Below are 24597 nucleotides of genomic sequence, written 5' to 3'. Positions count from 1 at the left end.
GATTAAGTCGAGGAGTCGGAGTTGGAGGAGTCAGAGTCGGACGATGAATCTTCTTCAAAAACAATCCGCCGCATCACGCTTTTATCGAATAGATCCAGGGCAAAGCGGCGGGCAGGGAGCCGGAAATGGTGACTCTCCAGAATGCAGAGGGTTTTGCGGAAGAGATGGACTTGGTGGAATCGTTCGGGCTGTTTGGACTTGATGCTGTGGAGGTCTGCGGCCGAGCGTTTCGACAGGACAGTGTTGCCCATGTCGACGATCAGCTTCAGGATCTTCTGGTTGACTGAGTCTGGGTCCGTGGTGGCTCCTTTGAGTTGCTCGCGCGGGGTGCGATTGGCTTCCGCGTCGAAACCGGGGAAGGATATCAGAAACAGTTTGCGGAAATCAGTGGGAAGACAGAGACCCAGTGAGTCTCCCTTCTGGTCCACGGCTGAGTCCCATCCCAGATTTCGCAGCACTTGCAGCCCATGGCGACTGCGGGAGATGAGTCCCAGCACGAAAAACGCAGTACCTCGCATGGTCACGACGCCGGCACTCGTTGCGATCTGCACGATCCGCTGCACGATTTCCGACTCCAGGAACGGGGCGCCGAGTTCCATGGAACCAATATTGCCAATGGCCCAGAGACACCCCTTGACTTTGAGCAGCGCCTCGGTGTCTTCCTCGTTCAGCTGGAAATCGCGGATCGTCCAAGCAAACTCATTGAAATGGCCCGACTGTTCCAACAACTTACACCCTTCGGCTGTCCGAGCGAGCTCCCGGTAGAAATGCGGTGGAACCAGGCCAATGTCTCGGAGATCGACTAGATCCTCGGGCGCATAGCTGCTGCGTCGTGGCTGGTCGACATAAGCTCGGGAGAGAGCAGCCTCCACCAGCCCAACGTAGGAATCGTTTCGACCAAGGAACCAGTCGTCCATTTCTTGGGTGATGTAGTCCAGGCCATCCAGGTAATGATATCCAACTGAGGTGGACAGGAACCGCAAAAGAAGTGGCGCACCAATCTCTCCGAGATGATCAAGTGAGGGCCTGCACTTGACCACAAACTCAAGGTAATCGCGCTGGTTGCATGCCTCCTCGAGGACCTTGACGGCAGTCTGACAGACCGTGACATCTGGGTCATATAGTTGAGTCACCAGCAGCTTGATGACCCATTCCGCATTGCTAATGGCTGCATTAGCGGGAAGACCGGTATCCCCCACGGCGTATTTTCGGAGGAGCTTAGTTGCAAAGATTCGAATCTCCTTCGAGCCAATAGTGAGAGCCTTGGACAGCAAGACTCGAAGATGGCTTTCCTGGCAGTAATCCATATTCCCCAAAAGCGTCTGAATCAAGTCGTTCCGGTCCCGTAGCTCGATGATGTGGTAAAACATGTTCAGCATATGCCATCTCTCCATCATGATCAGTCCGTTGGGTTCAGCGCTTAGAGCGCCCAGCATCGCAAAGTAGCCACCACTCAAGGTATTGGTCATTTGCTCTCGCGAGAAGAGGGGTGACGCGGAAGTGAGACCACTCATCCGGTCTACTTGTGCCAGGCATTCAGCGACCTGTCTCAGAAACTTATTTTCGGCCAGGTACTTGGAACCCTCGGGAACCTGGACCAGTATGCGCATGAGGGCACAACCAGTCCGAACGTAACGCTGGTTTGGCTTGGTGTTTGGAATCATGGAAAATCGGTACTTGAAAGGCCGGTAGAATCCAATGAGACGCTTCATGAACTTGGAACCCTTAATGGCCTCGTCCAGTCTCTTCGGGTTGGTAAGAGGCCCTTCAACCAAGCGATGGATGAGATCCCATTTCCACTTGAGGTAATTGACAGTGTTAAGCACATGGGTCTCCAGGATGGCATTGCGGAATTGTTGTTCGTCCATAGCGGGGCCCAATTTGTCCTTGCCCTGGTCACCGGGTAGCAAAGACGCCGATAGATCGGCGTCCATATTGTATCGATTTGCCCCGCTGTTAAAACCACCAGAGCGCGCCATCGTTCGGTTAATACTGTCAATTTGGAAGATGGTTGAGGTGGAGACGTCATGGTTTTCCGTGTCAAAATTGATTGCTGATGGAATCAAGTGTGCAAGCACTTGCAAATTCGCGCTGATGGTCTGAGGCAAAGAATGATGGGCTAATTTGAGTACCTCGGTCAAGAGCAACGTTGCCTTGCGTCGGAGTGACGGATCGGTTTCATCTTCAATAAGATCAGAAAGCGCCTGGAATCGAGTCAGCTTGCTGGGTTATCTGAACGAGGGCCAAGAAATACCTTTGGTAACCCTGCCTCAACTAATGCCGCTAATATAAGAGTCGAGAAATGTGCCGTGAGATCGAATCTGTCGCTCCTGGTGTCTGCGAAACCGCGAGAGAATTTTTGATCCGTGTCTGAACGGAGATTTGAGACTCTGCCATAGGTTGTGAGTCTTCTGCCAGCCAGAAAGGAGGACGACCAAGAAGGAGGCTTGATTCGAAGAGCGTCGAACAACAGCTCCATGATGAGGTCGCGAGCCTGAGGATCGGGATAGTGGAGTGAGTCGAGAAGGGAGCGTAATGGCTGGGAATCGTGCCTTGCAAGAATCACCAGACCCGGCCAGGTCTTCAGCATTGCAGATATCGCTCGAGCGGCGGACTTTAGCCGCCCAGTGCGCAGTGAGTCGGACAAGGAGTCGGTGAAGGGTGCGAGGACGGCTTCAAGCTCACAGCCTTGCAAGTACTTTCGACTCCGAGGTGTATCAAGAACGTGCAGAAAACTCGAGATCAAACTCTCAGAGGCACCAAAGGTCCCCTCGGCCAAAGCATCGTGCAGCGCGGAGAACCCGCCAGCGGAAGCGACCAACTCGGGATCTTTGACCAACATCTCCGCCAAAGTCATGATCGATATGTTCCGAAGTCGGTCCTCGTGGTGCTCCGCGACGGAGACGATCGTTCGCACGATGGCGCGATCAACCTCTTTCACACCGTCTTTGACATCCAAAAACGCCCGTATAAACTTTAAAGCCTGTTCCCTTTCGATACTTGCTTTGCTTTCTTTGACGAGAGACAGTATGACCAGCTCATCGGTGTGCAGTGACCGGATCGTCTGCAAAGATTTCCGGTCCGCTATGGCGTAGCGAGTCAAACGGTATCCCGCGGCCACCACTTCCTTGCTGTCGCTCAGCAGCATGACTTGGACGCGCAGCCCGAATACCGGCCATGCCAGATCATATTTCAACGAGGGGTACCGCTTGAATAGTTCGACCAAACTGTTTGCGCGTTCCACGTAGAAATCGGGCGCCATCCCTTCGATTTCCAGTGCTTGTAATGTTTCCGTCAGAACATAGGTTGGCGACTCCATGTCCCCTTCGCCATCCTCCTCAAAATCCTCATCCATCAGCCCACCACGAGTGTCATTGCGCGACGGCGAGCGCATGGGACTACCGCGGAAGATCCCCGAGAGGCGACTGCGAGGAGGCGGGGACGACGGCGCCTGCGCACGTAAGATTTCATCCTCCAGTTCCTGGTGCAGCTCGGCCAGTTTTCGGTTGGACGAGCTGAGTTCGGACTCGACGCGTAACCTCTGTTCCTTGGTCTGTTTCGGGGGTTTTGCCAACAGGGCCTCCAGCATGTTCTCGGTCCCGGTCTTGATCTTCATTTCCTTGGCGATCTTGTCTCGAATGGCGGCCTGGCGCTCCTCGGTGTTGGGGAAGTCTTCCTCGCCGATCGATCGGCTGGCTCTGCGGGCGGCGTACGTGCCATCGGGTCGCGGGGTGACGCTCCTGGAATTCATGCTCTTCAGCTCGGCACTGAAGCTGCCGGGCCCGCCAAAGGACGGAGCCAAGGACGCCCTGGGCGCCATGGTGGCACTGCCCCCAGACTCAGACCGATCATTCCGCCCGGATCGTGAGATGGCATCGTGCCAGCTCCCGTCGGCGGAGGAGCCATCCTGGCTGAGAGAGGAGCGGCCCTCGCCCAAAACACGGTGCTGGGTCGAGGTGGTGGAGAATGCAGAGTTGTGCCCGGAAGCCATCGAGCTCCATCCAGCCCGCGGGAGGGCTGTCTAACACCAGTCACGAGAATAGGGCATTGAGAGCGGTGGAAAGGGAAGGAATGGAGCAAAGGTAGTTACAGAGGGGGCAAGTCACGGGTTGCGGGCGATAGTAGGCTTAGGTCGATCGGATCGTGATCTGACTAAGGGCCGCTAGGATGTATAACCAACCATTGTTTGTTGTGTTTCCCAATTAATCGATTAACCCTAAATCGTACACGGCTTCTATCTGTATTATACACCATTATGCCTTGTTTTCCGTCTTCTCCAGAATCGTCTTCATCATCTCATTGCCCAGTTTCGCTGCCTCGGGGAATTGAGGCGAGAAGTACTGCTGGATCCGCTCGAAGCGGTCCCGATAGGATTCAAAGTCTCCAAAGGATACACAGTCGGACCAGGCCTAATGTCCCACAATGTCAGCAAGTGCGCGCTATTTCATTCATCTTCTTCTGAACTCACCCGTGCTGCAAAGGTAAACTCCAAATCGTCCGACCGGAAGGTGTTGTCGTCAATCGCCGTGTCGAGTGCTTCATCGAGCAGCTCCGGATTGCGGAACAAGTATTCCGTGACGCCCAGCCAAAGACGAAACAGCTGTACACCCATCAGCAACCTCCTGGATCTCTCTGCTCTCATACATACCGGAGTCGAACAGATCATGTGGTCATAGGGAACAATCCCCAATTTCGACCAGCAGTCCACAATCGCCAGCAGACTCAAATGGCTGTTTGGAGGCGACATCTCGCGCGAGCGGTTGGACAGAGAAAACCGATCCAGCACCTCGTCCTTCAGCAAAAGGTCTTGTCCCTCCGTGCCGGCCTTGAAGACCGATGCGCCGGCCGCTTTCACGCGGCGCTTCAGCTCATCCCGTTGTCCCCCAATCATGAGTTTATACAGCTCGGTGACGGACTGTGCGTACTGGCGGATCTGCTGCTTGGCCGCCGGGTTGAGGATGGCCAGGCCGGCATAGACGTGCCATTTGTTCGAGTAGATGCGGAGGGTGATGTTGATCTTGACGTTCTCGATCCCGCCGACCCAGCGTGAGATCTCCCAGGGAAACTGTTGGTTGGCTTCCCACGCGGTGCCCATGCTGAGGAAGGCGGCGTGTGTGACAGCTTGGGTGTCGGCGGTGATGCGGTCATGCAGCTCGCCGGTGAGGTAGACCATTTTGGACCCGAACGACGATAGGATCTCTTCGACGAATCGCAGGCTTTCGTCCGAGGCTCGATGTTGGATCAGGACCTGAGGAGTGAGGATGGCAACGGTTATTTCAGGCACGTCCGGTCTGGAATGAAATCCACGCTGAGGAGGAAGGAGGGTCCCATACCAGCGGCTGTCCCTGGGGATTGACCTTGGGGCCATGGAGCGAATGGCAGGATACAATCTCTACATCCGGGGGCAGGTGTTTTTCGAACGCCGCGAGCTCGGGGGCTTTGCAGGACGTTTGGCCGCCGACGATGGCGCCGGCCTTGGTTGCTTTTCCAACATGTCAACGATCCAACAGCCTCGAAGCACGGTGTGCAAAACATACAGGGCCCGAACTGTGCCACTACCTTGTCGATTATCCCGGCCTCTACACTGTAAAGAATGAAATCGCTAAGTCTGGAAACGAGATGGCCATTCGGCAGGATGGTGACCCTTGGCTATGTACGATGAGTATCTGTATTTTGCCATTGACCCTGGCAGGGGGACGTACTTGAGAAGCGAACTCTTGTTGTAAGGATTCATAGTTCTCAGGTCTGTCACAGGCGATGATCCTTTTATTATGGTTAGTTAGTATAGATACAAATGGGCCTAGGGAATCACTAGTTAGCACGGATTCCCAGATGGAGTGGCAGAACAATTCAAAACAGCATCGAAGATCGATCAGACATAAAAAAGTAAGGTAGCGTGGTTGTTACATCAGTGACAGTCCGACAGTCAACTACCGACCAGAATGGCGAGGTAGTCGACCGTCGGACCATGCTCGAGCCAAATGCACTCTAGTCATCATTCGAGAGAGGGAGGGTGAAGAAAAGAAAGAGGGAAGGCTTACCGTTTGGAACACGACTCTCCCCGGTCGACCAGAACGACAGAAAGGATTTACCTCCATCCGGCATCACTCAGGCGCTGGGCATACATCTTGCCCATATCGCCCATGCCAATAATGCCAATCGAGGCATTGTCCTTGGTGAGTCCCATATCGGGCAGTCACGCACGCCCACTCGGGGACAGTTTCACACACACTGAAGTGAAGCAGGCAAAATGAACGAAGAAACTCGCAGTGGATGGGGTTTGCCAATTGAAGTGCCAAATCCACGCACTGGAGTTCTGGGTCAATTAATTGCCAGGTTGAACAGAAAAAGAGGGAAAGAAAGAGGGAACGGACAGAAATTTAAATAGCGTGGAAGTGACTCGCTCGGCCCGACTCCAGATCCGGACGGACACCTCAACCGTCAGGCCCCAATCTCGCTTGACCCACTACCGTCTAGGGCACACACTAAACTCCATTTAATTCTGCGAATCGCTTCGTCTTTTTTTCTTTCTTCCGTATTCCATCCACTAACCCCCCAACACCCACAGTCGCAATGCCTCCCAAGAAAGCCCCCGCTCCCGCCAAGGAGAACGTCTCCCTCGGCCCCCTGGCCGGTGATGGTACGTTAGACAAATTCTGTCGTTCGACCGCGGTGGTCATGATAAGCTGACCAGAGACATCTCGCAAACAGGCAAGCTCGTCTTCGGCGTTGCCCGCATCTTCGCTTCGTTCAACGACACCTTCGTCCACGTCACCGATCTGAGGTACGTCCATGGCATGGCGTGACATGCGACTACACCCTGCAAGCTGCGACGGTGGTGCAAAAATCCCATCCACAACCAATCCGGTCCCTCTGGAACTGGAATTGGAAGGGAAACGGGCAAAACCAACCAACCTCGCGCTCAATGGAATGGTCCCAAATTTACTTCCGAATTACGTTGGCTGACTTGTGTTCTACAACAGTGGTCGCGAAACCATTGTCCGTGTGACTGGTGGTATGAAGGTCAAGGCTGACCGTGACGAGTCCTCCCCCTACGCCGCCATGCTTGCTGCCCAGGACGTCGCCGCCCGCTGCAAGGAGCTGGGCATCAACGCTCTGCACATCAAGATCCGTGCCACCGGTGGTATGTTACCCCCCCCCTCTCCTAAGTCTGGCTGGAAGTGGAATCGGAATCTCACAATGCTTGTCAACAGGTAACGGCACCAAGACCCCCGGCCCCGGTGCCCAGTCTGCCCTCCGCGCTCTGGCCCGTGCCGGTATGCGCATCGGCCGCATCGAGGACGTCACCCCCACCCCCTCCGACTCTACTCGTCGCAAGGGTGGTCGCCGTGGTCGCCGTCTGTAGGCGTGTGCGGGACTGTGTCTTTCTCTCTTTCCTGCATGGCTGGATGGATGGGAGGCTACACGCGGGTTCTTTGCGCCTGCAACTGTGGATGGAATAAACGCGAGGAACGGCCCTTATTGCCTGGTCTTCAATTTTTTTCTTCCCTGAAAAAGAAAAATGTTCTGTCTTGGGTTTGAGCTGTTGAGTTAGGTAGTTATTAGTCTATGACCGCTGAATCAATGACTGGATCTGAGAATATTTTGGAGTATTGTAAATTCTGTATGTGTAAATGTCCGTGGATCAAACATGAGTGCGGGGAGGGCGGAGAGCTCGTACAATCTCCAAACTGACCGTGCCGCATACATCCAGTGACACTGCAACTTCCGAAAGCTAAGGTTCAACCCTTGTCCTATTGACCTGACCTGTTGTCTCGAGCTGTGACCAACCCGAGCTCCCCACCTCGAGCTGACCTCAGACCCTCTTCCATCTCCGCAGCCGAGTTTTCAAGCCGAGCACTCTGGTCCAAGACAAACACACATCACTGGACACCAGTGCGACACTTACGGCAGCTGCTAGTCTACTTCCTCCAGCAGGATCTGACCCGATCCGATCAGATCCGCAGCCATGCCTCCTCCCCCTCCATCTGTTCAGCCCTCTCCAACGATCCTCCTCCCCCCCCTCCCGCCCAAGACCTTTGTCGGCATCGACCTAATCACCTTCACCTCAACGCCCAATTTCCACGGCATCCGCGATCTGCCTGAAGGATGGCATTTTCTCTACACAGGCACAACAGAGAGCTTCTCCCTGCGCAGCGGCGCGTGGTTCTACGTCGGCGATATCAGTTGCGCGGGGTCTGGCTCCAACTTCTTCAACGATAATGACGCCGGGACCGCATTGGTGCCGACGACATCCCGCCAGAATGAGCCACAGATATACATCTGGAGATGGAACACCGACACAGAGGCCCTGGATTCTCTTTCCATCACGGATCCAGATCGCCAGGAAGCCATGCGCTACAAGGCGAATCTCGGCGCTGTCTGGCAGCGCGGTGGCCTATTTCGGTATCGGAGCCGTGTGTCGGCGTCGATGTTATCTAATCAAGGGCAGTCCGGGGAGTCTTCTACCGCACAAGCCGAAAAGGAAGAAGATGATGATAAAGAAGAAGAGACCGAGGAAAGCGGGCGGAGGGATTGGCAGGGACTGACAGATCGAATCACGCCCGACATCCTGTCGCGCATTGTGGGCAATCCTCAGATAGATGTGGATGGACATCCACGGTGGACTGTTACCTCGGCGAGCACGGCGAACCGGGATGCGGACCATATCCCGGGCGTGGATGCTCCGAACGAAGGCGCAGGCGCAGAAGGAACAGAGAGAGATGCCGCAGCGGGGGAGTTACAAGAACGCGAGTTTGGTTTTCTCCCCATCGACCTCAAACGCACCTGGCGAGAGGGCGCCGTGGGACGAGAACGAACAGAGGCAGCGCAGGATCGATCCTGGGCGCTTGGCGAGCTGGTCGAGCGCTACAACACTGGTTCTGGTGGTACGCAACAAACAGGAGAAACGCAGCTGCTTGGCGAACTGCAGTTTACCTTCCTAATGGTACTGACGATGATGAACCACTCATGCCTGCAACAATGGAAACGGCTCCTCGAACTAATCCTCACATCCCGGCGAGCAATACTGGAAAGAGAAGGGCTGATGAGCGCCGTGCTCCGACTACTGCTATTGCAACTCCAGCGCTGCGACGACGTGGAAGGCGGGCTATTCGAGATGGACGGCGACGAGGGCGGCGCGTTCCTGCGCAATCTGCTTATGAAACTGCAGCGGGGTGTTGATGAGGTTGTTGTGGGCAGTGGTGGTGTGGCTGGGTCGATGGTTAAAGCGGAGTTGGGGAAGCTTGAGGCGTGGGTGAAGGCTGAATATGACTGGGAGCTGCAGCGGGAGGCTATTGTGAGACGCGGAATGATCCAGTTGGAGGATGGGGAGGAGGTCGAGATGGAGATGGATGGGAATGATGAGGATGAGGAGACCGGGGAGTATGCGCCGCTTGTGGTTGATTTGGATGGTGGTAGTGGCGGTGGTGAGCTCCCGGAGGATGGGAGTATAAGAGATACGGAGGTGGGGGAGTAGGTATGCAGTTGGTTGTATAGTAAGTAATCGAATCATTCTTTGAGGTGATATCTCTTCTTCGGTGGTCATCTACTTTGTATGGATAGTATCAAAGCAATACGTCTAACCTTGATATCGTCACGCAAAACCTCCTGCTTAGGGAAGTATTTCGTACGCCTTGGTCTCGGCATGCTTTTTCCACCTCTTAGAGGACCCCCCGTACGAAACCCGCGCGTGGCTTGCTCTCTCTTTGCAGTAATCCGAGTCCTCCGGGCTGGACACGATTAAAAATCTGCATCATTCGTATTCGCTGTGTGGCTCCTGAATCGTATTCGTGTTTGAATTGGTTTGCAAGGATTTATCCATATTCGCAGCAATGGGGACCTGGTTCCTGGTTATGTACTACGTAGAACAGGCCGGCCTTGAACTCGTTGGGGCGTGGCCTCTTCTCCAACGAGAAATACCTAGCACGATGGAATACACCAATGATCTATGGTGCCATCCTGTTATCACTCCCCACCACATCTATGCCCTTGATATCAAAACAATCTGGGATCTAGAGCAGGAATGGATAGCAGATGGGAAATCCTCTACTCCGCTTGGACATTTTCAACCGCCTTGTATACCGTCTCCTCGCTACCAGGATTGATGACTGGGTCCAAATCGATCTTAATCTTAAGTATGTACCGGTGAAAAATGAGTTGAACCAGTAATTCGTTTGATCTATTTATCTCATCAAGTCTCTTCTCTTCTGCTCGACAACATATTTTTTTCCAGATGGGCAAATCGCCCAAAAGCAGAAACCAGGGCAATGGCAAACATCGTACGTACGCCCTTCCAGTAAATCATCCGACTTTGATTTTGAGCCCACGAAGCCTAAACACATCAGGGTAAGGCAAGCAAGCAACAGCAACAACAACAAAAAAAAGAAACACATGAGTATGCGAACTAGCAAAGCAAGGGCGAGGAATGGAGACGATGGGCAGTAAAATGGGAATGAGAAAGGGGAAAGGGAAAGAGAGAAAAGGAAAAGGAGGAAGAAAAATCAATCATCTCAGGTCGTTGTTCGTTCCTTCTTGCATGCATGCAGACTCCTCCGTTCTTCGCCGTCAAAATAAACGAGCCAGATCCATCCACAAATGGCAGACAGATCCTCTAGTAGACACGGGCAAGGTTACGCAGGTACCAGTCGACCAGACGACGGCCGGCCTTGGTCTCACTGACATGGATGAGGTCATTCTCAAGCGCATAGTCGAGGTCGTTGGCAATGGCCGGCTCGCCATCCAGCAGACCACCCTCGACCCAGCGGATCTCGCGGCTGCGCTGCTTGTTCACAAGCAGCCACGAGCGAAGCTTCTCGGGCTCGACCTCGAGGAAGCCAGCGAGCTTCTTGAGGTCCATAGTGGTATAAAGCTTCAGGTAGGAGCGGATAGTGGGGTTGAACAGAGTGTTCTTGATCTCGTCCATGAAAATGGCGGTGTGGTGGTCGACGGGGTCGACGTTGGAGGCTGGGTTGTCAAAGTCCGGCGGCGTGGGGCTGATGAACTTGGGGCAGGCGGAGCGGAAGAGCTCCTCGAAGACGGGGAGGGCGTCGGGCCCGCCGCGCTGCATGCGGTAGAACTGCTCGCCGTACTTCTCGCGCACGGCCGAGTGGATGGTGTCGTCCAGGCGGGTGGGGTGCAGCGCGACGCAGATGGCGATCAGGGCGTACATCTGATCGTTCTTCTTGGCAATGGCGTCGTAGCTGTTGCCGCCCTTTTGGAAGTTCTTCGTCCGCGACACGTACACCAAGATGTGGCTGAACATGCGGATGGCGTCGGCGTACCGCCGCATCATCATGTAGGAGAAGCCCACGTAGTAGTACGTGGTGAAGTGGGCGGCCATCACGCGCGCGAACATGGCCTTCTTGTTCATCTCGATGTCGTCGAGCGTCTTCAGCGCAAGGCTGAAGTCGCCCAGCAGGCAGTGCACCCGCAACAGCCCGATGATCGAGAAGTAGCCGAGCATCTTGTACAATGGCCGGGAACCGTACTCGCCGGCGAAAGCCATGGGGTCCTCTCCCCTCTTGATGGCAGCCTGCTGTTCATTGATCTGCGACCGCTGGATGAGAGAGTACAACACGTTCAGGACCGAGTAGCAGCCCCATGTGTTCGGGTTCTCGCGGAGCACCTGGGCCTCCTCCTCGTTGGACCCGCTGCGAGCGACCCGGTTGCGGTAGCGGCAGAAGGACTCGAATTGGTAGATGAACTCATCAATCACATCCCAAGCCCAGTAATACTGATGGTAAGAGAAAATGTTAGTCTGATACCAACAAGAAGTGCCAAGACCTGTCCCGTCCAATCGAGCACTGGGGGACAAAGAAACACCTACCGAGGGAACCTCCAAATCAACGGGGCCGTCCGAGTTCAGAATGTAGTGGAAAAGACTGCAGTAGTTGTCGTAGCTGGCGAACTTGGTCTCTAGAGTGGCCTGGTACTCCAGCGGGGTTGCGGCCGCAGCGAGTTGTGCCTGGAGGTCTTGAGTTTGGGATTGACCGCCGAGGGATGTCGTCCGATCCAGCTCGCTCATGCTATCATCGAAATTGACCTGTTCGCGGTAGTCGTTGACGAGAGCCTCCTCCTCCACATCGGACTCATCGTTCAGGTTGGGGCGCGCATTGGCGCGGTCGTCGTACGACATGCTGGGTGGGGAGAGATTTGCTTGAAAAGCGGATAAACGGGACGACGAAGACGGGGAGAAAGAGGAAAACAAAAAGTGGTCGGATGGCCGCAACAAAGGGCGCGGAGGTCGGGGTTGGCAGGGATCGGGCACAGTGGGTTTTGGCGGGAGAACGAATTTTGAGGGCTTTCGCTTGTGGCTATCTTATCTGGGCTGACTCAGCATCGACGCATCCCATCCAAGTGTATAGTTAGAAAGATGGCAATTGCGTATTTCTGAACTGGAGAGCATAGATCTTCCTATGCTAACAACACTAGGACTCTGCATGCCATGACCAAAATCTTCAAATTGAACCCCCAAACTACAGCAGGTAATCTCACCTCCGATGCAGATACGGCGATGGTGAAAAGCAGGCGGGCATTTGTCCTCGTCAACGGGGAGGGAGGCCACCAAAGAAGTGCTTAGTTAGGAGTCAAGCTACCTGGAAACAAACTACATAGATGCGTCGAAAATTCAAGAAGTGAATCTTCTTCGTTCATTATAAAAAACGATCATACCAGTTTGATGTGGTGTAGTAAACAGGCAGGCCGCCGGTGAGGTAAGAGTGGTCCGGGAAATGCTTCCGGCCGCCCTGGCTGTGACAATCACACGGTACCCACACTCCGAGAGGCCAGGAACCTGCCCCTGTACCATCGCACAACACAATGCAGCCCTGCTATCTGGATCGAGAAGATGCGATGGCAGCAAAGACAGAACGTCACATCCGACCCTGCCGCGACGACCACCTACGCCCATTTTTTCTCTTCCCAGCGTGTCTCTTGACATCGGCTGGACTGGCGACCACCACACGAGTGACCCGATGATTAATCGCCCGTCTGCAATAGCGACGTGTTGCAAAACTAAACCCGAGACGACGATGCTTCAAAGGCCTTCCCCATGCTCGGGATCACTGATCTCGATCACTTCAGCCGGTATCTCCACGGCACCACTCTGCGCCATCAATCGAATCTGGTGGACGGCTTCGGCGATCAGTTCGAATCTGTGGTCAATTGCGGTTCCAAATCGCCAAAGCTCGACGAACGGTTCTCTCGCGTCCTCACGATTTCCCAGCTGGTGTACGAGGACCAGGAGACCAGACCGAATGGCGCCAACCATCTGGCGAGGGATATACCGGATGCCATACGACTGACGATGGATACGGAGGCACTCGGCCGTCTCCTCGGCGGATCTGGTCTGGAGCTCCAATGCCTCTTGCCGCCAGATGGTATTAGACGAAGGTGTTTGCTCATCGCGGCGAATCAGCATTTCGAAGAGGGACATGATTGCATGGAGGCATTTCAGGCTTTCATCTCATTTCCATCAGCAAATGTCACTCACATCACCTTTCGTTTCGTTGGTCGATTGCTTACCGCAAAACCAGGAATCCCGAAACCGGCTGGTCTTCAATCTGTGATACATCGGGGCAGCGACTCAGCCAGTCCACAAAGCGATTGTATGGGTCTTGTGCTTTGAGCCATAGATCGTCGATGCTCTGGGTCAAATTGTCCAAAAAGAGTTTTTGGACATCTGCCACGATTTCCATCAACTCGGAAAGTCCATCCTGCACATCTGGCAGACGCGCTTTCTTCCTCGGATATATCAGCTGGTTCAATCGTGGATACGGGACCCAAGCAACGTCGCCTACGCTGACTTGGAACCCCGGCTTTTCCAAATTCGGCATCTTATGCAGCTCCATTGCCATTTGTCTAGCACGCTAGTCAGCCGTGTCTCAGACCTCAGGTAACGCGGGTCCCTTACGAATTCAGATTGAAGATACCCCACGCAGTGGTTGAGCGAACTCGTTGCATCTCCGGCGAATGATTCGCCTCCGGGGGACAAACAGTCCCATATCGTGGGCTAACTGGACCGCTTGTCGGATGAGAAGCCAGCCCAGGTTGGCTTTGCCTTGACATCTGTGACTGCAAACTTGTTCAGTCCTGGAATAGCGCAAAACATATCGATAAAACTTGGGTGGGCGACATACACACAACATATCAGAAGGAGTGATTGGACATTCGATAGCGTCGGGCGGCCCTCTTCTGTTTTCCACAGACGTTCTGCCTCGGAAAGAAAGACCTGTCCTCGGAAAACGCTGTCTTCTTGCTTGGAGATGACTTGCGGGCTATCGGAATAAACCTATATCGAAGGCTCAGTCAGGCTCAAGTTGGATTCGCGGGCAATCCGTACGCTTGCCATTGCTAGAAGGCTATTGACCAGGAGTGGGGTGCAAAACTCCGACGTCAGATCCTTTGCCTTCATGTGTTTGAGAAAAACGTCTTGATCAATCAGCTGGGAGCATGGATGATCCCAGGTGAGATACAGCGAGATCAAGTGCGAAACCAGGTAGCTGTCATCGGTGACCTTGGTCCACGGTTGCGCTGGCACCCTAAATCGGGGGATATCGCAGAGGGTTTCTAGCGTGACACGAGCATAAGGGTCGACAGTCCTCTGTGGCGGCAAATCCAACCATTCGACGCTGTTCTTTTCCGGCTTCACTGAAACTTTCCCCCCGAGACTTCCAAGTCCTGAGGGTCCGGGAGCAACTGGCGGTGGGTGGCAGCGGCGATCGGGCTTTCGACAGCACGAACAAAGTCCTCTAGATCAAATTCATCCATGCGAATCATCTTCACGACTCGGTTGACCTCATGCCTGTGTGGCGACCGAACCCTTGTGATCAAATCGTCCAGCAAATGCTTGTAATTTTGCAGCTCCTCGATCTTCGCCTCGAGGCTATTGATCTTGGCGTTATGGGCTTCTTTGCGCCGGAGGTCGAGTGTTGGGTCGAACTCGCATTCGGTATTCGTGGCCTTGCACGCATTGCATGGCGGTTTCGGTGGTTTGCCAGCACCACTGCACTATAGCCGAGCTGTCAGCCGGAAGCAGGCCGCCGCGACGCGGCCGGGGGGGAGGGGAGTGGGCATTTACCTTTCTCTTTGCAGTCTTGCATGCCTTGCAGGCCATGGAGGTCTTTTTCAGGCGCTCGATGCTGGTGGATGACTGTGGCGCGAACTTCCGGGGCCCTGGCAGCAGCTGTGGAAAGGGTCTGACCCCGTCATCCTGGCTTTTCTTCCCCTCCGGGGCCATATCCATTCTGTCTTCCTGGGCCATTTCGTACTCGGGCGCCAACAGAGGCCTTCCTTGGGGATGCTGGTGTATCAGAAGCATCAGGGGGAAGTTTCCTCCCACAATTCAATCCCTCGTGGTGGATGGTACCTGGCGCCCGAGGAGGCGTGTCAGCCACCGTGTGTTTGGTGAGGGACAGGGACCTTTAAGTCATGGGACTGCTTGACTATCTCTAGCCCGTCAGACTTTCTCCCAAGTACTTGAAAACCAAGTACATGAGAAGATCCTTATCATGCGGTTGGGGTTGCGATAATTCAGTGCGACGGTGGTGGACTGGTCGAATCCGAATGGAAGAGGGCGAGAAGCATTTACTCTCGCAGAAACAATTCCTGACGGTGGTGGATGAAAAAGAAAGGGGACCGAGCTGCCTTTCTTTTAGGCTGGCCGTCACACAGATTATCCTGATTGCAATCTGATACCCACAGACATCGCCTCGCCTCTTCTCCACTTTCCGTCTGAAAGAAATGCTGTCATAGCAATTGGCCCGTGCTAGGGTGAAGCTATACGAACTAGTGCCATCACTGGTCGAGTCCGAGAACGAATGAAATCTGATCCACCTCCCCCTTAGGGCTTCCCGAAAAGATGTTCCAACCGGAAACGTGCCGGGGTTGGTACGCAGTGGCGAGATCCTAGCATCTCAGGTTGATGGCATGGGTCCGACAACGTGTTGGCTTGTAAATCGGTTTGTTGGTTTGCTTTCATCCTGTGCCAGTGGCTGACCAGGGGTGGGAAAGCAATCAAATCCTGACCATGATCTCCGCGCGTGTGATAGCCCTATTCAAGCGGATTAAATGTCCGCCAATCATTAATGGGTTGGATTTCTTTTTTTTGCCCCTGCTCCACGTATGAATCATGCCCTGCCTTTGAACCCTCTCGGTGCGCTAGGCGGCTCGGCGGCGATGAAGATGATGTCAACCCCCTCGGACTCATTCCACATTAGCAAGCCCACCGCCAAAGCTTGTTTCCCTAACTATGGACCTACAACGATCAGTATCTATCAGAGAATGATCGGAGAGATCCTGGCATCCGCCCAGACCTCCTCGCGGGCGCTGGCATGCATATCCCGTCCATTTCGTCCCTCCGTTCGCCTAAACTAGTTAGTCCAAGCTTGCACATCCATACGGGGGTCGAGACTCGGTAACTCCGTGCGGGGCGAGCGATGATTGTCTCCGGATGGAGATAGACGAGATTGCGCCAAGTTGACTGGGGGAGAAGGACTACTAATGGATCAGCGGGTTGTCGCATTCACCCGCTCGTAGGGAAAGACGAAGCACCGATCTCTACTGCACGCGGCCGCCTCCCTATCGTATCGCAAGGGAACCCATGGAGCATGAATGTACATATGATTAACGAAGGCGAGACGCCTTGATGTCACATTACTAATCGTGGAAAAAAAAAGCCCCCCAGCCATTCAAGAATCAGGTTTCGTGCGGGGGGAAATATGAGAGAAGCCCTCGACAACGGTCGGGCGATTTAATATTAAGTCATCCGGAGGCAGTAGTTACTAGGGAAGGAAAAAGGATCATTCTTTATTTCACGATGATTTTGCCTTTCGACGATGACGTAATGGCTACCCGACTGCCCGAGAGAATCAAATAACTAATGGGATTCCTCTTTTCTTTGGCTCTGTGGGACGGATGCCCCCGACCGGCCCAGCGCAGATGCAGCACTTTTCTTAGCCGCCGCCTTTATCTCAACGTCTTCTTCTCTGCTAACTAACTACACTAACCATTCCCCATACCATCTACAGTTAGCTCCCACACGGCTATCCTCGGCCACTATCCCGAGTCCATAGTGGGTCTCCCTCGTTCCTCCCCGATCGATAACCGGCGGTCCTCGTTATCAGCGGCAGAAAAGCGGCTGTCATTCGCAGGGCGCGCGTCTACCCTACCCCTACCCTGCGTATGTACGTTCGACGATCGAAACTCACTGACATTTGTGTATCCCAGATGCATCTATATCTGTACTCGAAAACGAATTCGAATGCTGAATTTCTTTCCATAGAACATGATTTGAATGGTTGTGTCTGCCGATGGCAAATGCGTATCCGAATTTTTTTTCCTAAATTTTTTAGCTCGGCCCGCGTTCTTGGGGAATGGGTGGCCGGGGCAAGCCGCGTCCATATAAGGGAGATCCGTCCTGGGCTTCCTGGCTGCTTGTATTTTCTTAAACACCAAAGCAACACAATCGACTACACAATTGTCTGTTCTGACTTTGGAATTTCCGAGCTAAAACTCCGATAGAGTGACTCACTTTATCCACTCCCCACATACGTCCTTTTATAAGTCATTGAATTCCGGCAATTGACTTTCCTCCTCTCCATCTCCGTCCAATCCACCAGCCATGGGCTCCATCACCCCCCCAAAAATAGGCGAGCTGGACGCCTCGACCTGCAACCTAACCCGCACCACCACCCCCCGCGATGTACCTGCGCCCGGCTCGCCCGAGGAACTGAGCCACTCCTACTGCACCGACCACATGGTCACCGTGCGGTGGACCGCCGAGACCGGCTGGGAGACGCCGCAGGTGAAGCCGTTCGAGAACCTCAGCATCCCCGCCACGGCGGGCTGTCTGCACTATGCTACGCAGTGCTTCGAGGGCATGAAGGTCTACCGCGGGTACGACGGGAAGCTGCGCCTCTTCCGGCCGGATTGCAATGGCGAACGGCTGTCGGGGAGTGCGGTGCGCTCGTCCTTGCCGGGTTTCAAGGCTGATGAGTTGAAGAAGCTCGTGGCGAAGCTGATGGAGGTTGATGGCCCGCGTATGTTCCCCCCTCCTTTCCTTCGTTCCTCTCCCATTTTTCGAGCAAGATATCTTCTGCATTGGACTATAAATCTAATATTATGGTACAGGCTGGCTCCCGCGAGACCGCCCGGGCTCATTCCTGTACCTTCGACCCGCGATGATCGGAAACGGCCCGCACCTCGGCGTCCAAGTGCCAAAGGAAGCTCTTCTCTTCATCATCGCCGTCCTCTGGCCAGATGTGAGCAAAGTCAAGAAATACGGGCAGCCCGGCGCGCCTCAGGGCCTGCGCCTCTACGCCTCTCACCCAGACAGCATCCGTGCCTGGCCCGGCGGCTTCGGGTATGCTAAGCTGGGCGCGAACTACGGCCCGTCGCTGCAGGCGCACGGTGCCGCGCAGGCGCAGGGCTTCGATCAGATCCTGTGGTTGTTTGGTGCCGATCGCCAGGTGACCGAGGCCGGGGCGAGTAACTTCTTTGTTGTTATGCATAATGCCCATACAGGTCGTTTGGAGATGATTACTGCGCCGTTGGAGAACCAGCTTATCCTGCCTGGTGTGACGCGAAGGAGTGTCCTGGAGCTTTGCCGTGAGAGGCTTTCGGAGCGGGCTGTTGGAGGGTTGGCACCTGTGCAGGTTGTCGAGAGGGCCTTGACGATTGGTGAGATTGAGATGGCGGCCAAGGAGGGACGTATTGTTGAGGCGTTTGTCTCTGGTACTGCGGTATGTTTTGCTCTGTCTGGTCTTTTCGGCTTGTATCATCGGCTAACAAGAACAACCAGTACTTCATCACGCCTGTCGAGCTGATCCGCAACGACGATGTCGATATCAGCACCCTCGGTGCATCTGGTGAGCCGGCCGGATACGCTTCCCTGATCAAATCGTGGCTTGAGACCATCATGTATGGCAAGGAGCAACACGACTGGGGGTATGTCATTGAGAACGAGGAGAAATAGACGATGTATGGTTATACATCTCTCGATTGGGCTTTCTGGCAGTAATTTCTCGGGTTGTTAGAGGTGGTCCCAGTTAATTTCGGGTCGGCCTTTTTTTTATATACATACATACATGCGTTGATAGAAAAAATCTCGGGTTCTTTTAACACACAAGCAGATCAGTATACTGAGCCTGAAATGGATATTTTAATAGGATTAAAGGATTCCGGTAGAAGTAGCAGTAGTGTACGTAAAGAGAGAAAAGCATGAGAGAAGAGAGAGGTATAACATGCCATTATTCTATCTTCGCAAAGCACACGCATATGCAATACATATCATGTACAGGATCGATGTGATCAAAATATAAACCACTGACCACCCAATCGATCAATCAGTAACATCAAAACTCGTCCCACACCCACAGTTACTCGTCGCGCGCGGGTTATCCACAATCTTAAACTGGCTCCCAATCAACTCAGTCGTATAGTCGACTGTGCTACCATGCAAAAGCTCCAACGAGGGCTCATCCATCACAACCCTCGCCCCTCCACCCGCTGCATTCGTCGTGGCTACATCTTCCTCGCCCTCGAAGATGGTATCTTCTTCCGGGTCGATCTTGGCTGCGGACTCCAGGGACATCAGGTACTGGAAGCCATGGCAGCCGCCGCTGGTGACGGTGATGCGGAGGTGGTGGTAGGGGTTTTCTTCTCTGGTGGCGGACGGAGAGGTGGTTGGATCGGTGATTTCGCGGAGGCGCTAGATGATGTGGTTGTTAGTTTGAATAAAAAGAATAGATAGTAAACGAGAACAATAAGTGAGTAACAAGAAAACATAAAACAAAAAGAAAACAAAAAGAAAAGGGTACATGCAACAGTCAGGATTCGCTGGTGGTCACCCACCCAACTACTAACTGACCGGCGTGTGGCTTAAGTACGGCTGAGCGGACGGGAAGCCCTGTTCTCCACACCCTGTGGTCGCATGTACTGACAACATCCGTAAAACTGCTCATACCGGGCTAGAGGTATGGCCATGCTCCAATTCAAGAGAGAACCAGCACCACCACCCAGGTATTTCCCATCCGCTCATCCAGCAAAACAACATATGCGAAACCAAAGCAGGAGTCAAACGTACCTCTACCGCCCGCGGCGAGATCTTGATCATGAGCGTGGCGCCGTCGTCCCCGGCGCGCGGGTTCTGCGTGACTTTCGTACCGGGTCGGACAGTCGAGGAGGAGAAGTAGGCATGTTGCGGACGGAGGAACGAATACCGAGGGGTCGAGGGTCTTGACAAACAGCGCGGGGCGCTTTGTTGAATGTGAATGTATTGCCGGCAAGCCGCGAGTTCGCCGTCGGGGAAGGCTGAGAGGCGCTGCGCCGGGCGCGAGGTCGAGAAGAGGCGGGTTTGCGGTGCTTGGGAGAACCGCCGAGCAGCGGTTGACGAGAGTAACGGTCGTGACATGTTGGAGACTGGGGTGTTTTAGGAGGAAAGCATGGCGAAGGCGATGGGTAAACCTGCTTAGATATCCATCGGCCATCGATTCGGCAGGATTGTCATTGGTCCAGGCCAGGCGGAGGTGTGTGGCAGAATAAATGGGCGGGAAGGGTAGGGATCGGCGGTGGGATGACATTGCTCTTTCTTTGAAAGTGGAAGCACAAGTATACTACTGCACACATCTCTCTACAGGATGGGCTCCAGACAGCATATCCGGGACATCAAGCATGGTCTTCCGCTCTCTCACCGTGATGACGTGCGCGCCTACAGCAGAGAGTATGCCGAAGCACTCGATTCCCAAGATCCGCTGCGACACTTCCGGGACGAGTTTATCATTCCGACCAAAAAGGACCTGAAGCGGAAGGTGTTGGCTGAGGATGAAGGTATATTACTCGTCGTTTTTGCCAATTGATTATACTAAATAGCCCCCAACAGGCGAGGACGGATCCTCGGCTCCAAAATGCATTTACTTCTGCGGCAACTCCCTCGGAGTCCAGCCGCGCAGTGTCCAGCGGTATATCGAGCGGTATCTGCGCACCTGGGCTACGAAAGGCGTGACTGGTCATTTCGTGCCGCACGAAGATCAGCTCCTGCCTCCATTTGTCGATGTGGACACCGCGGGAGCGAAGCTGATGGCGCCCGTTGTTGGGGCTTTGCAGAGCGAGGTCGCCGTCATGGGGACCCTTACTGGTAATCTGCACTTACTGATGGCAAGTTTTTACCGCCCAACCAAGGAGAAATATAAAATCATTCTGGAGGGGAAGGCATTTCCCAGTGATCATGTATGTCTTGCCGTGAAATATATATTGTCACAGCATACTAATGCAAGCACATACAGTATGCGGTCGAATCTCAAATCCGCCATAACAATCTTACCCCGGACGATGCCATGGTCCTGATTGAGCCAGAAAATACAGACTCTCCTATTCTGACAACGGAGCAAATTCTCAGAGTCATTGATGACAACGCCTCCAGTACTGCGCTGATTCTTCTCTCGGCCATCCAATTCTACACCGGACAGTACTTTGATATTGAACAGATTACCGCTCATGCCCACTCCAAAGGCATACTGATCGGTTGGGACTGCGCCCATGCCGCCGGGAACGTGGATCTGCGGCTCCATGACTGGAACGTAGATTTTGCGGCGTGGTGCAGCTACAAATATCTCAACAGTGGACCCGGTGGCATGGCGGCATTGTTTGTTCACGAGCGACACGGCCGTGTGGACGAGAAGCAAGCTGATAGCGATGAATCATTTCGTCCCCGGTTCTCTGGCTGGTGGGGCCATGATAGCAAGACGCGGTTCAATATGGAAAACAGTACGCTTTTTTTGACCTTTATGGATTGCAGGACTAATCCAATGGTATAGAATTCACCCCCCAGCCCGGCGCCGCAGGCTTCCAACTATCGAATCCTTCGGTCCTGGACATGAACGCCGTGATTGCCTCACTCGAAATCTTCGACCGAGCGTCCATGGCTGCAATCCGCCAGAAATCACTCAGTCTCACTGGCTACCTGGAGCACTTGCTTCTCACGTACCCGCTCGACGCGCCCGCGGAAGACAAGCCGTTCACTCTCATCACACCGTCCAATCCACACGAACGAGGCGCGCAACTGAGTCTACGTCTTCAGCACGGTCTGCTGGACTCGGTGTTGAGTCATTTGGAGGAGAATGGTGTGGTGATCGACGAAAGAAAGCCGGATGTTGTCCGTGTCGCGCCCGCAGCCCTGTACAATACATACACCGAGGTGTGGGAGTTCTGTCAGATCTTCCTGGAGGCGTGTAGATCAGCAGTCCGGTCTCGGGGTGTCTGAATTTATCCTGATATCGTCACTGGCATCCAATGAGAAAATAGGAATGAGATGTCGGTCTGGAGCATCAGTCGCCGAACACATGCATTCTCCCTTCCAATGGAACAAAAGAAGCGAAAGTGGAAATTTATAGATCTGTCTAGATGCAGCTGCCTAGAGCTGCCTAGAGTGGGACCTTAAAGAAGGTTGACTGACTCACAATGTTCATACTTTGCAGTCTTATCGGACTTGACACCACGATAAAGCTCAAGTAGAGAGGGTTTCGGGATCTCGGCACCGACCCAGTTTGCCCCTCCGCAAATCAGGAAAGCCGGATGGCACTAAAAAAAAAATCGGCGCCGCTTGTCGCTGGTCTCGCTTCGGATTTAACTATGGATGGAGTTAGTTCAAATAATTCTTCCTAGCGGGGTCTCTTCCTTCTCAACATGTTCTCCGCTACTTAAAACGACAAGCTTTCGGCCGCGTGGTGTCTCAATGTTCTGAACTGAATTAGACTGGATGGCCAAGCCTACGGAAAAGGACCTAGAGTCTGCTACTGCTCAGGATGTCAAAAATGCGGGGAATCTTCATGGAGGTAGCGGGCCCGACGTCGCTGAGGTTGACTACTCCGTTTTCACGGAGACGCAGCTTCGATATATTGTTTTCATGGCCTCGTGGGCCGGCTTCTTCTCGCCGGTCTCGTCGCAGATCTACTTTCCTGCCTTGAATACCCTGGCCACGGATCTACATGTCACAAATTCATTAATCAACTTAACCCTTACGAGCTATATGGTGAGTATCTCAGAAAGTTCTCTCTGTTTTTTTTTCAAAGCTCATGTTCCTAGATCTTCCAAGGTCTATCGCCCATGTTCATTGGCGACTTCGCCGACAACGCAGGACGACGACCAGCGTACGTTGTATGCTTCACTCTCTACATCGCAGCCAACATTGCTCTCGCCCTACAGAGCAACTACGCAGCCCTCTTCGTGCTAAGATGTCTTCAGAGTGCCGGAATCAGCACAACTATTGCCCTCTCCGCAGGCGTGGTATCCGACGTGGCCACCGCGTCCCAGCGCGGGTCATATATGGGCTTCGTCACGGCGGGATCACTCCTCGGACCCTCCGTCGGACCTGTGATCGGGGGCCTACTCTCGCAGTTTCTGGGATGGAGAGCCATCTTTTGGTTCCTCGCCATTTTCTCAGGAACGTTTATGGTCCCGTTCCTAATTTTCTTCCCCGAGACCGCTCGCGGAGTCGTTGGGGATGGGTCACTGCCTCCTCAGAAATGGAATATGTCCTTGATCAGCTATCTCAAGTCCCGCAAAGCTCGCGAGGAGGGCATCACACCTCCCTCGTCCAAGAAGAAACTCTCTTTCCCCAACCCTTTCCAAACGCTGTCCATTGTCTTCCAGAAGGATACGAGCATTATCCTATTCTGCAACGCACTGCTATTCGCCGGGTTTTACGATGTCAGCGCCTCCATACCATCCATCTACCGCGACCTATACGGCCTAGACGACCTCCAAATCGGTCTTTGCTATATCCCCTTTGGTGTAGGCGCCACCATCGCCTCAATCGGCAACGGCAAGTTCCTAGACTTCAACTACAGACGCATCGCCAAGGGCCTAAACTTCCCACTTGTTAAAAACCGACACACCGACCTCCGGAATTTCCCTATCGAAAAAGCACGGCTGCAAATCGCCTTCCCGCTCCTGGCGATCGGAAGTCTGTGCATCCTTGTCTTCGGCTGGTTCTTGAATTTCGGAATCCATCTCGCCGCGCCAACAACCATCTTGTTCCTCATGGGCCTGGCCCTGACCGGGGCGTTCAATACCGTCAGCACGCTTTTGGTTGACCTCTACCCGGGGCAGGCGGCTAAAGCTACCGCCGCTAACAACTTTATGCGCTGTTTGCTGGGCGCGGGAGCTACGGCCTTGATCGATCCCATGCTCAATGCTATGGGGAGGGGCTGGTGCTTTACTTTTATTGCGCTTGTCATGCTGGGCACGTCGCCGTTTCTGTTGTTAGTGATTCGGCATGGACCGAAATGGCGTGAGGAGCGGAGGGTGAAGCTGGAGGCTAGGAATTATGGGAACGATACACGGGTTAATAATGAGCAGTCTGAGAAAAGGTGATGTTGATGTCCCACTGAGACTATTAGATACAATAAGATCTGGTTAAGACACAAGTGTTGCGTTTTAGGTAAGTAATGTGTAGACGATTATCCGATATACGTCGCTATCAACATGAAGATCACACGCTCTACAAGCCGGGGTCAAATACACATGACCTGAAAGCGAGGATGGGGAGGGAATGTGGTGATTTTTGGCTAAAGGATTCGAATGCATACCCTGCCTCTCTAT

The 24597-nt window shown here is 53.8% G+C and overlaps 9 protein-coding genes across 9 annotated transcripts; 4 read left to right on the top strand and 5 right to left on the bottom strand.

The window, feature by feature from the left end:
• Nucleotides 1-2: 2 nt before the first annotated feature.
• N7474_010908 (putative cytosolic regulator Pianissimo) lies at nucleotides 3-3991 on the bottom strand (the record flags this gene model as incomplete). Its single annotated transcript, XM_057202318.1, has 2 exons — nucleotides 3-2204; nucleotides 2255-3991. The coding sequence occupies 2 exons, from the start codon at nucleotides 3989-3991 to the stop codon at nucleotides 3-5; spliced, it is 3939 nt and encodes a 1312-aa protein (XP_057047602.1).
• A 262-nt stretch (nucleotides 3992-4253) lies between these two features.
• N7474_010907 (prephenate dehydrogenase (NADP(+))) lies at nucleotides 4254-6187 on the bottom strand (the record flags this gene model as incomplete). Its single annotated transcript, XM_057202317.1, has 7 exons — nucleotides 4254-4409; nucleotides 4469-4600; nucleotides 4649-5248; nucleotides 5334-5482; nucleotides 5538-5649; nucleotides 5703-5763; nucleotides 6093-6187. The coding sequence occupies 7 exons, from the start codon at nucleotides 6185-6187 to the stop codon at nucleotides 4254-4256; spliced, it is 1305 nt and encodes a 434-aa protein (XP_057047601.1).
• A 386-nt stretch (nucleotides 6188-6573) lies between these two features.
• N7474_010906 (40S ribosomal protein uS11) lies at nucleotides 6574-7377 on the top strand (the record flags this gene model as incomplete). The annotated part of the gene is made up of 4 exons (XM_057202316.1): nucleotides 6574-6640; nucleotides 6712-6784; nucleotides 6984-7144; nucleotides 7215-7377. The coding sequence occupies 4 exons, from the start codon at nucleotides 6574-6576 to the stop codon at nucleotides 7364-7366; spliced, it is 453 nt and encodes a 150-aa protein (XP_057047600.1). The 3' UTR covers nucleotides 7367-7377.
• Nucleotides 7378-7969: 592 nt separating this feature from the next.
• Nucleotides 7970-9478, top strand: N7474_010905 (AAR2 splicing factor family protein; the record flags this gene model as incomplete). The annotated part of the gene is made up of 1 exon (XM_057202315.1): nucleotides 7970-9478. The coding sequence occupies one exon, from the start codon at nucleotides 7970-7972 to the stop codon at nucleotides 9476-9478; it is 1509 nt and encodes a 502-aa protein (XP_057047599.1).
• Nucleotides 9479-10612: 1134 nt separating this feature from the next.
• N7474_010904 (putative eukaryotic translation initiation factor 3 subunit EifCl) lies at nucleotides 10613-12136 on the bottom strand (the record flags this gene model as incomplete). The annotated part of the gene is made up of 1 exon (XM_057202314.1): nucleotides 10613-12136. The coding sequence occupies one exon, from the start codon at nucleotides 12134-12136 to the stop codon at nucleotides 10613-10615; it is 1524 nt and encodes a 507-aa protein (XP_057047598.1).
• Nucleotides 12137-13036: 900 nt separating this feature from the next.
• Nucleotides 13037-15262, bottom strand: N7474_010903 (putative C6 transcription factor; the record flags this gene model as incomplete). The annotated part of the gene is made up of 7 exons (XM_057202313.1): nucleotides 13037-13457; nucleotides 13525-13868; nucleotides 13932-14073; nucleotides 14139-14290; nucleotides 14342-14630; nucleotides 14699-15009; nucleotides 15080-15262. 7 exons carry the CDS (start codon nucleotides 15260-15262, stop codon nucleotides 13037-13039), a joined length of 1842 nt encoding a protein of 613 aa, XP_057047597.1.
• A 2358-nt stretch (nucleotides 15263-17620) lies between these two features.
• N7474_010902 (branched-chain amino acid aminotransferase, cytosolic) lies at nucleotides 17621-18973 on the top strand (the record flags this gene model as incomplete). Its single annotated transcript, XM_057202312.1, has 3 exons — nucleotides 17621-18038; nucleotides 18130-18740; nucleotides 18800-18973. The coding sequence occupies 3 exons, from the start codon at nucleotides 17621-17623 to the stop codon at nucleotides 18971-18973; spliced, it is 1203 nt and encodes a 400-aa protein (XP_057047596.1).
• Nucleotides 18974-19339: 366 nt separating this feature from the next.
• N7474_010901 (HesB/IscA family protein) lies at nucleotides 19340-20410 on the bottom strand (the record flags this gene model as incomplete). Its single annotated transcript, XM_057202311.1, has 2 exons — nucleotides 19340-19708; nucleotides 20084-20410. The coding sequence occupies 2 exons, from the start codon at nucleotides 20408-20410 to the stop codon at nucleotides 19340-19342; spliced, it is 696 nt and encodes a 231-aa protein (XP_057047595.1).
• Nucleotides 20411-20636: 226 nt separating this feature from the next.
• bna5-1 (kynureninase) lies at nucleotides 20637-24369 on the top strand (the record flags this gene model as incomplete). The annotated part of the gene is made up of 6 exons (XM_057202310.1): nucleotides 20637-20826; nucleotides 20879-21225; nucleotides 21282-21762; nucleotides 21813-22250; nucleotides 22749-23026; nucleotides 23080-24369. 6 exons carry the CDS (start codon nucleotides 20637-20639, stop codon nucleotides 24367-24369), a joined length of 3024 nt encoding a protein of 1007 aa, XP_057047594.1.
• Nucleotides 24370-24597: the final 228 nt, after the last annotated feature.

This window comes from Penicillium riverlandense (assembly GCF_028828495.1).
Source record: "Penicillium riverlandense strain IBT 135883 chromosome Unknown utg000011l_segment0_segment0, whole genome shotgun sequence".
Lineage (NCBI taxonomy): Eukaryota > Fungi > Ascomycota > Eurotiomycetes > Eurotiales > Aspergillaceae > Penicillium > Penicillium riverlandense.
Note: the sequence above shows the minus strand (reverse complement) of the source record. Positions and strands in the feature narration are given on the sequence as shown.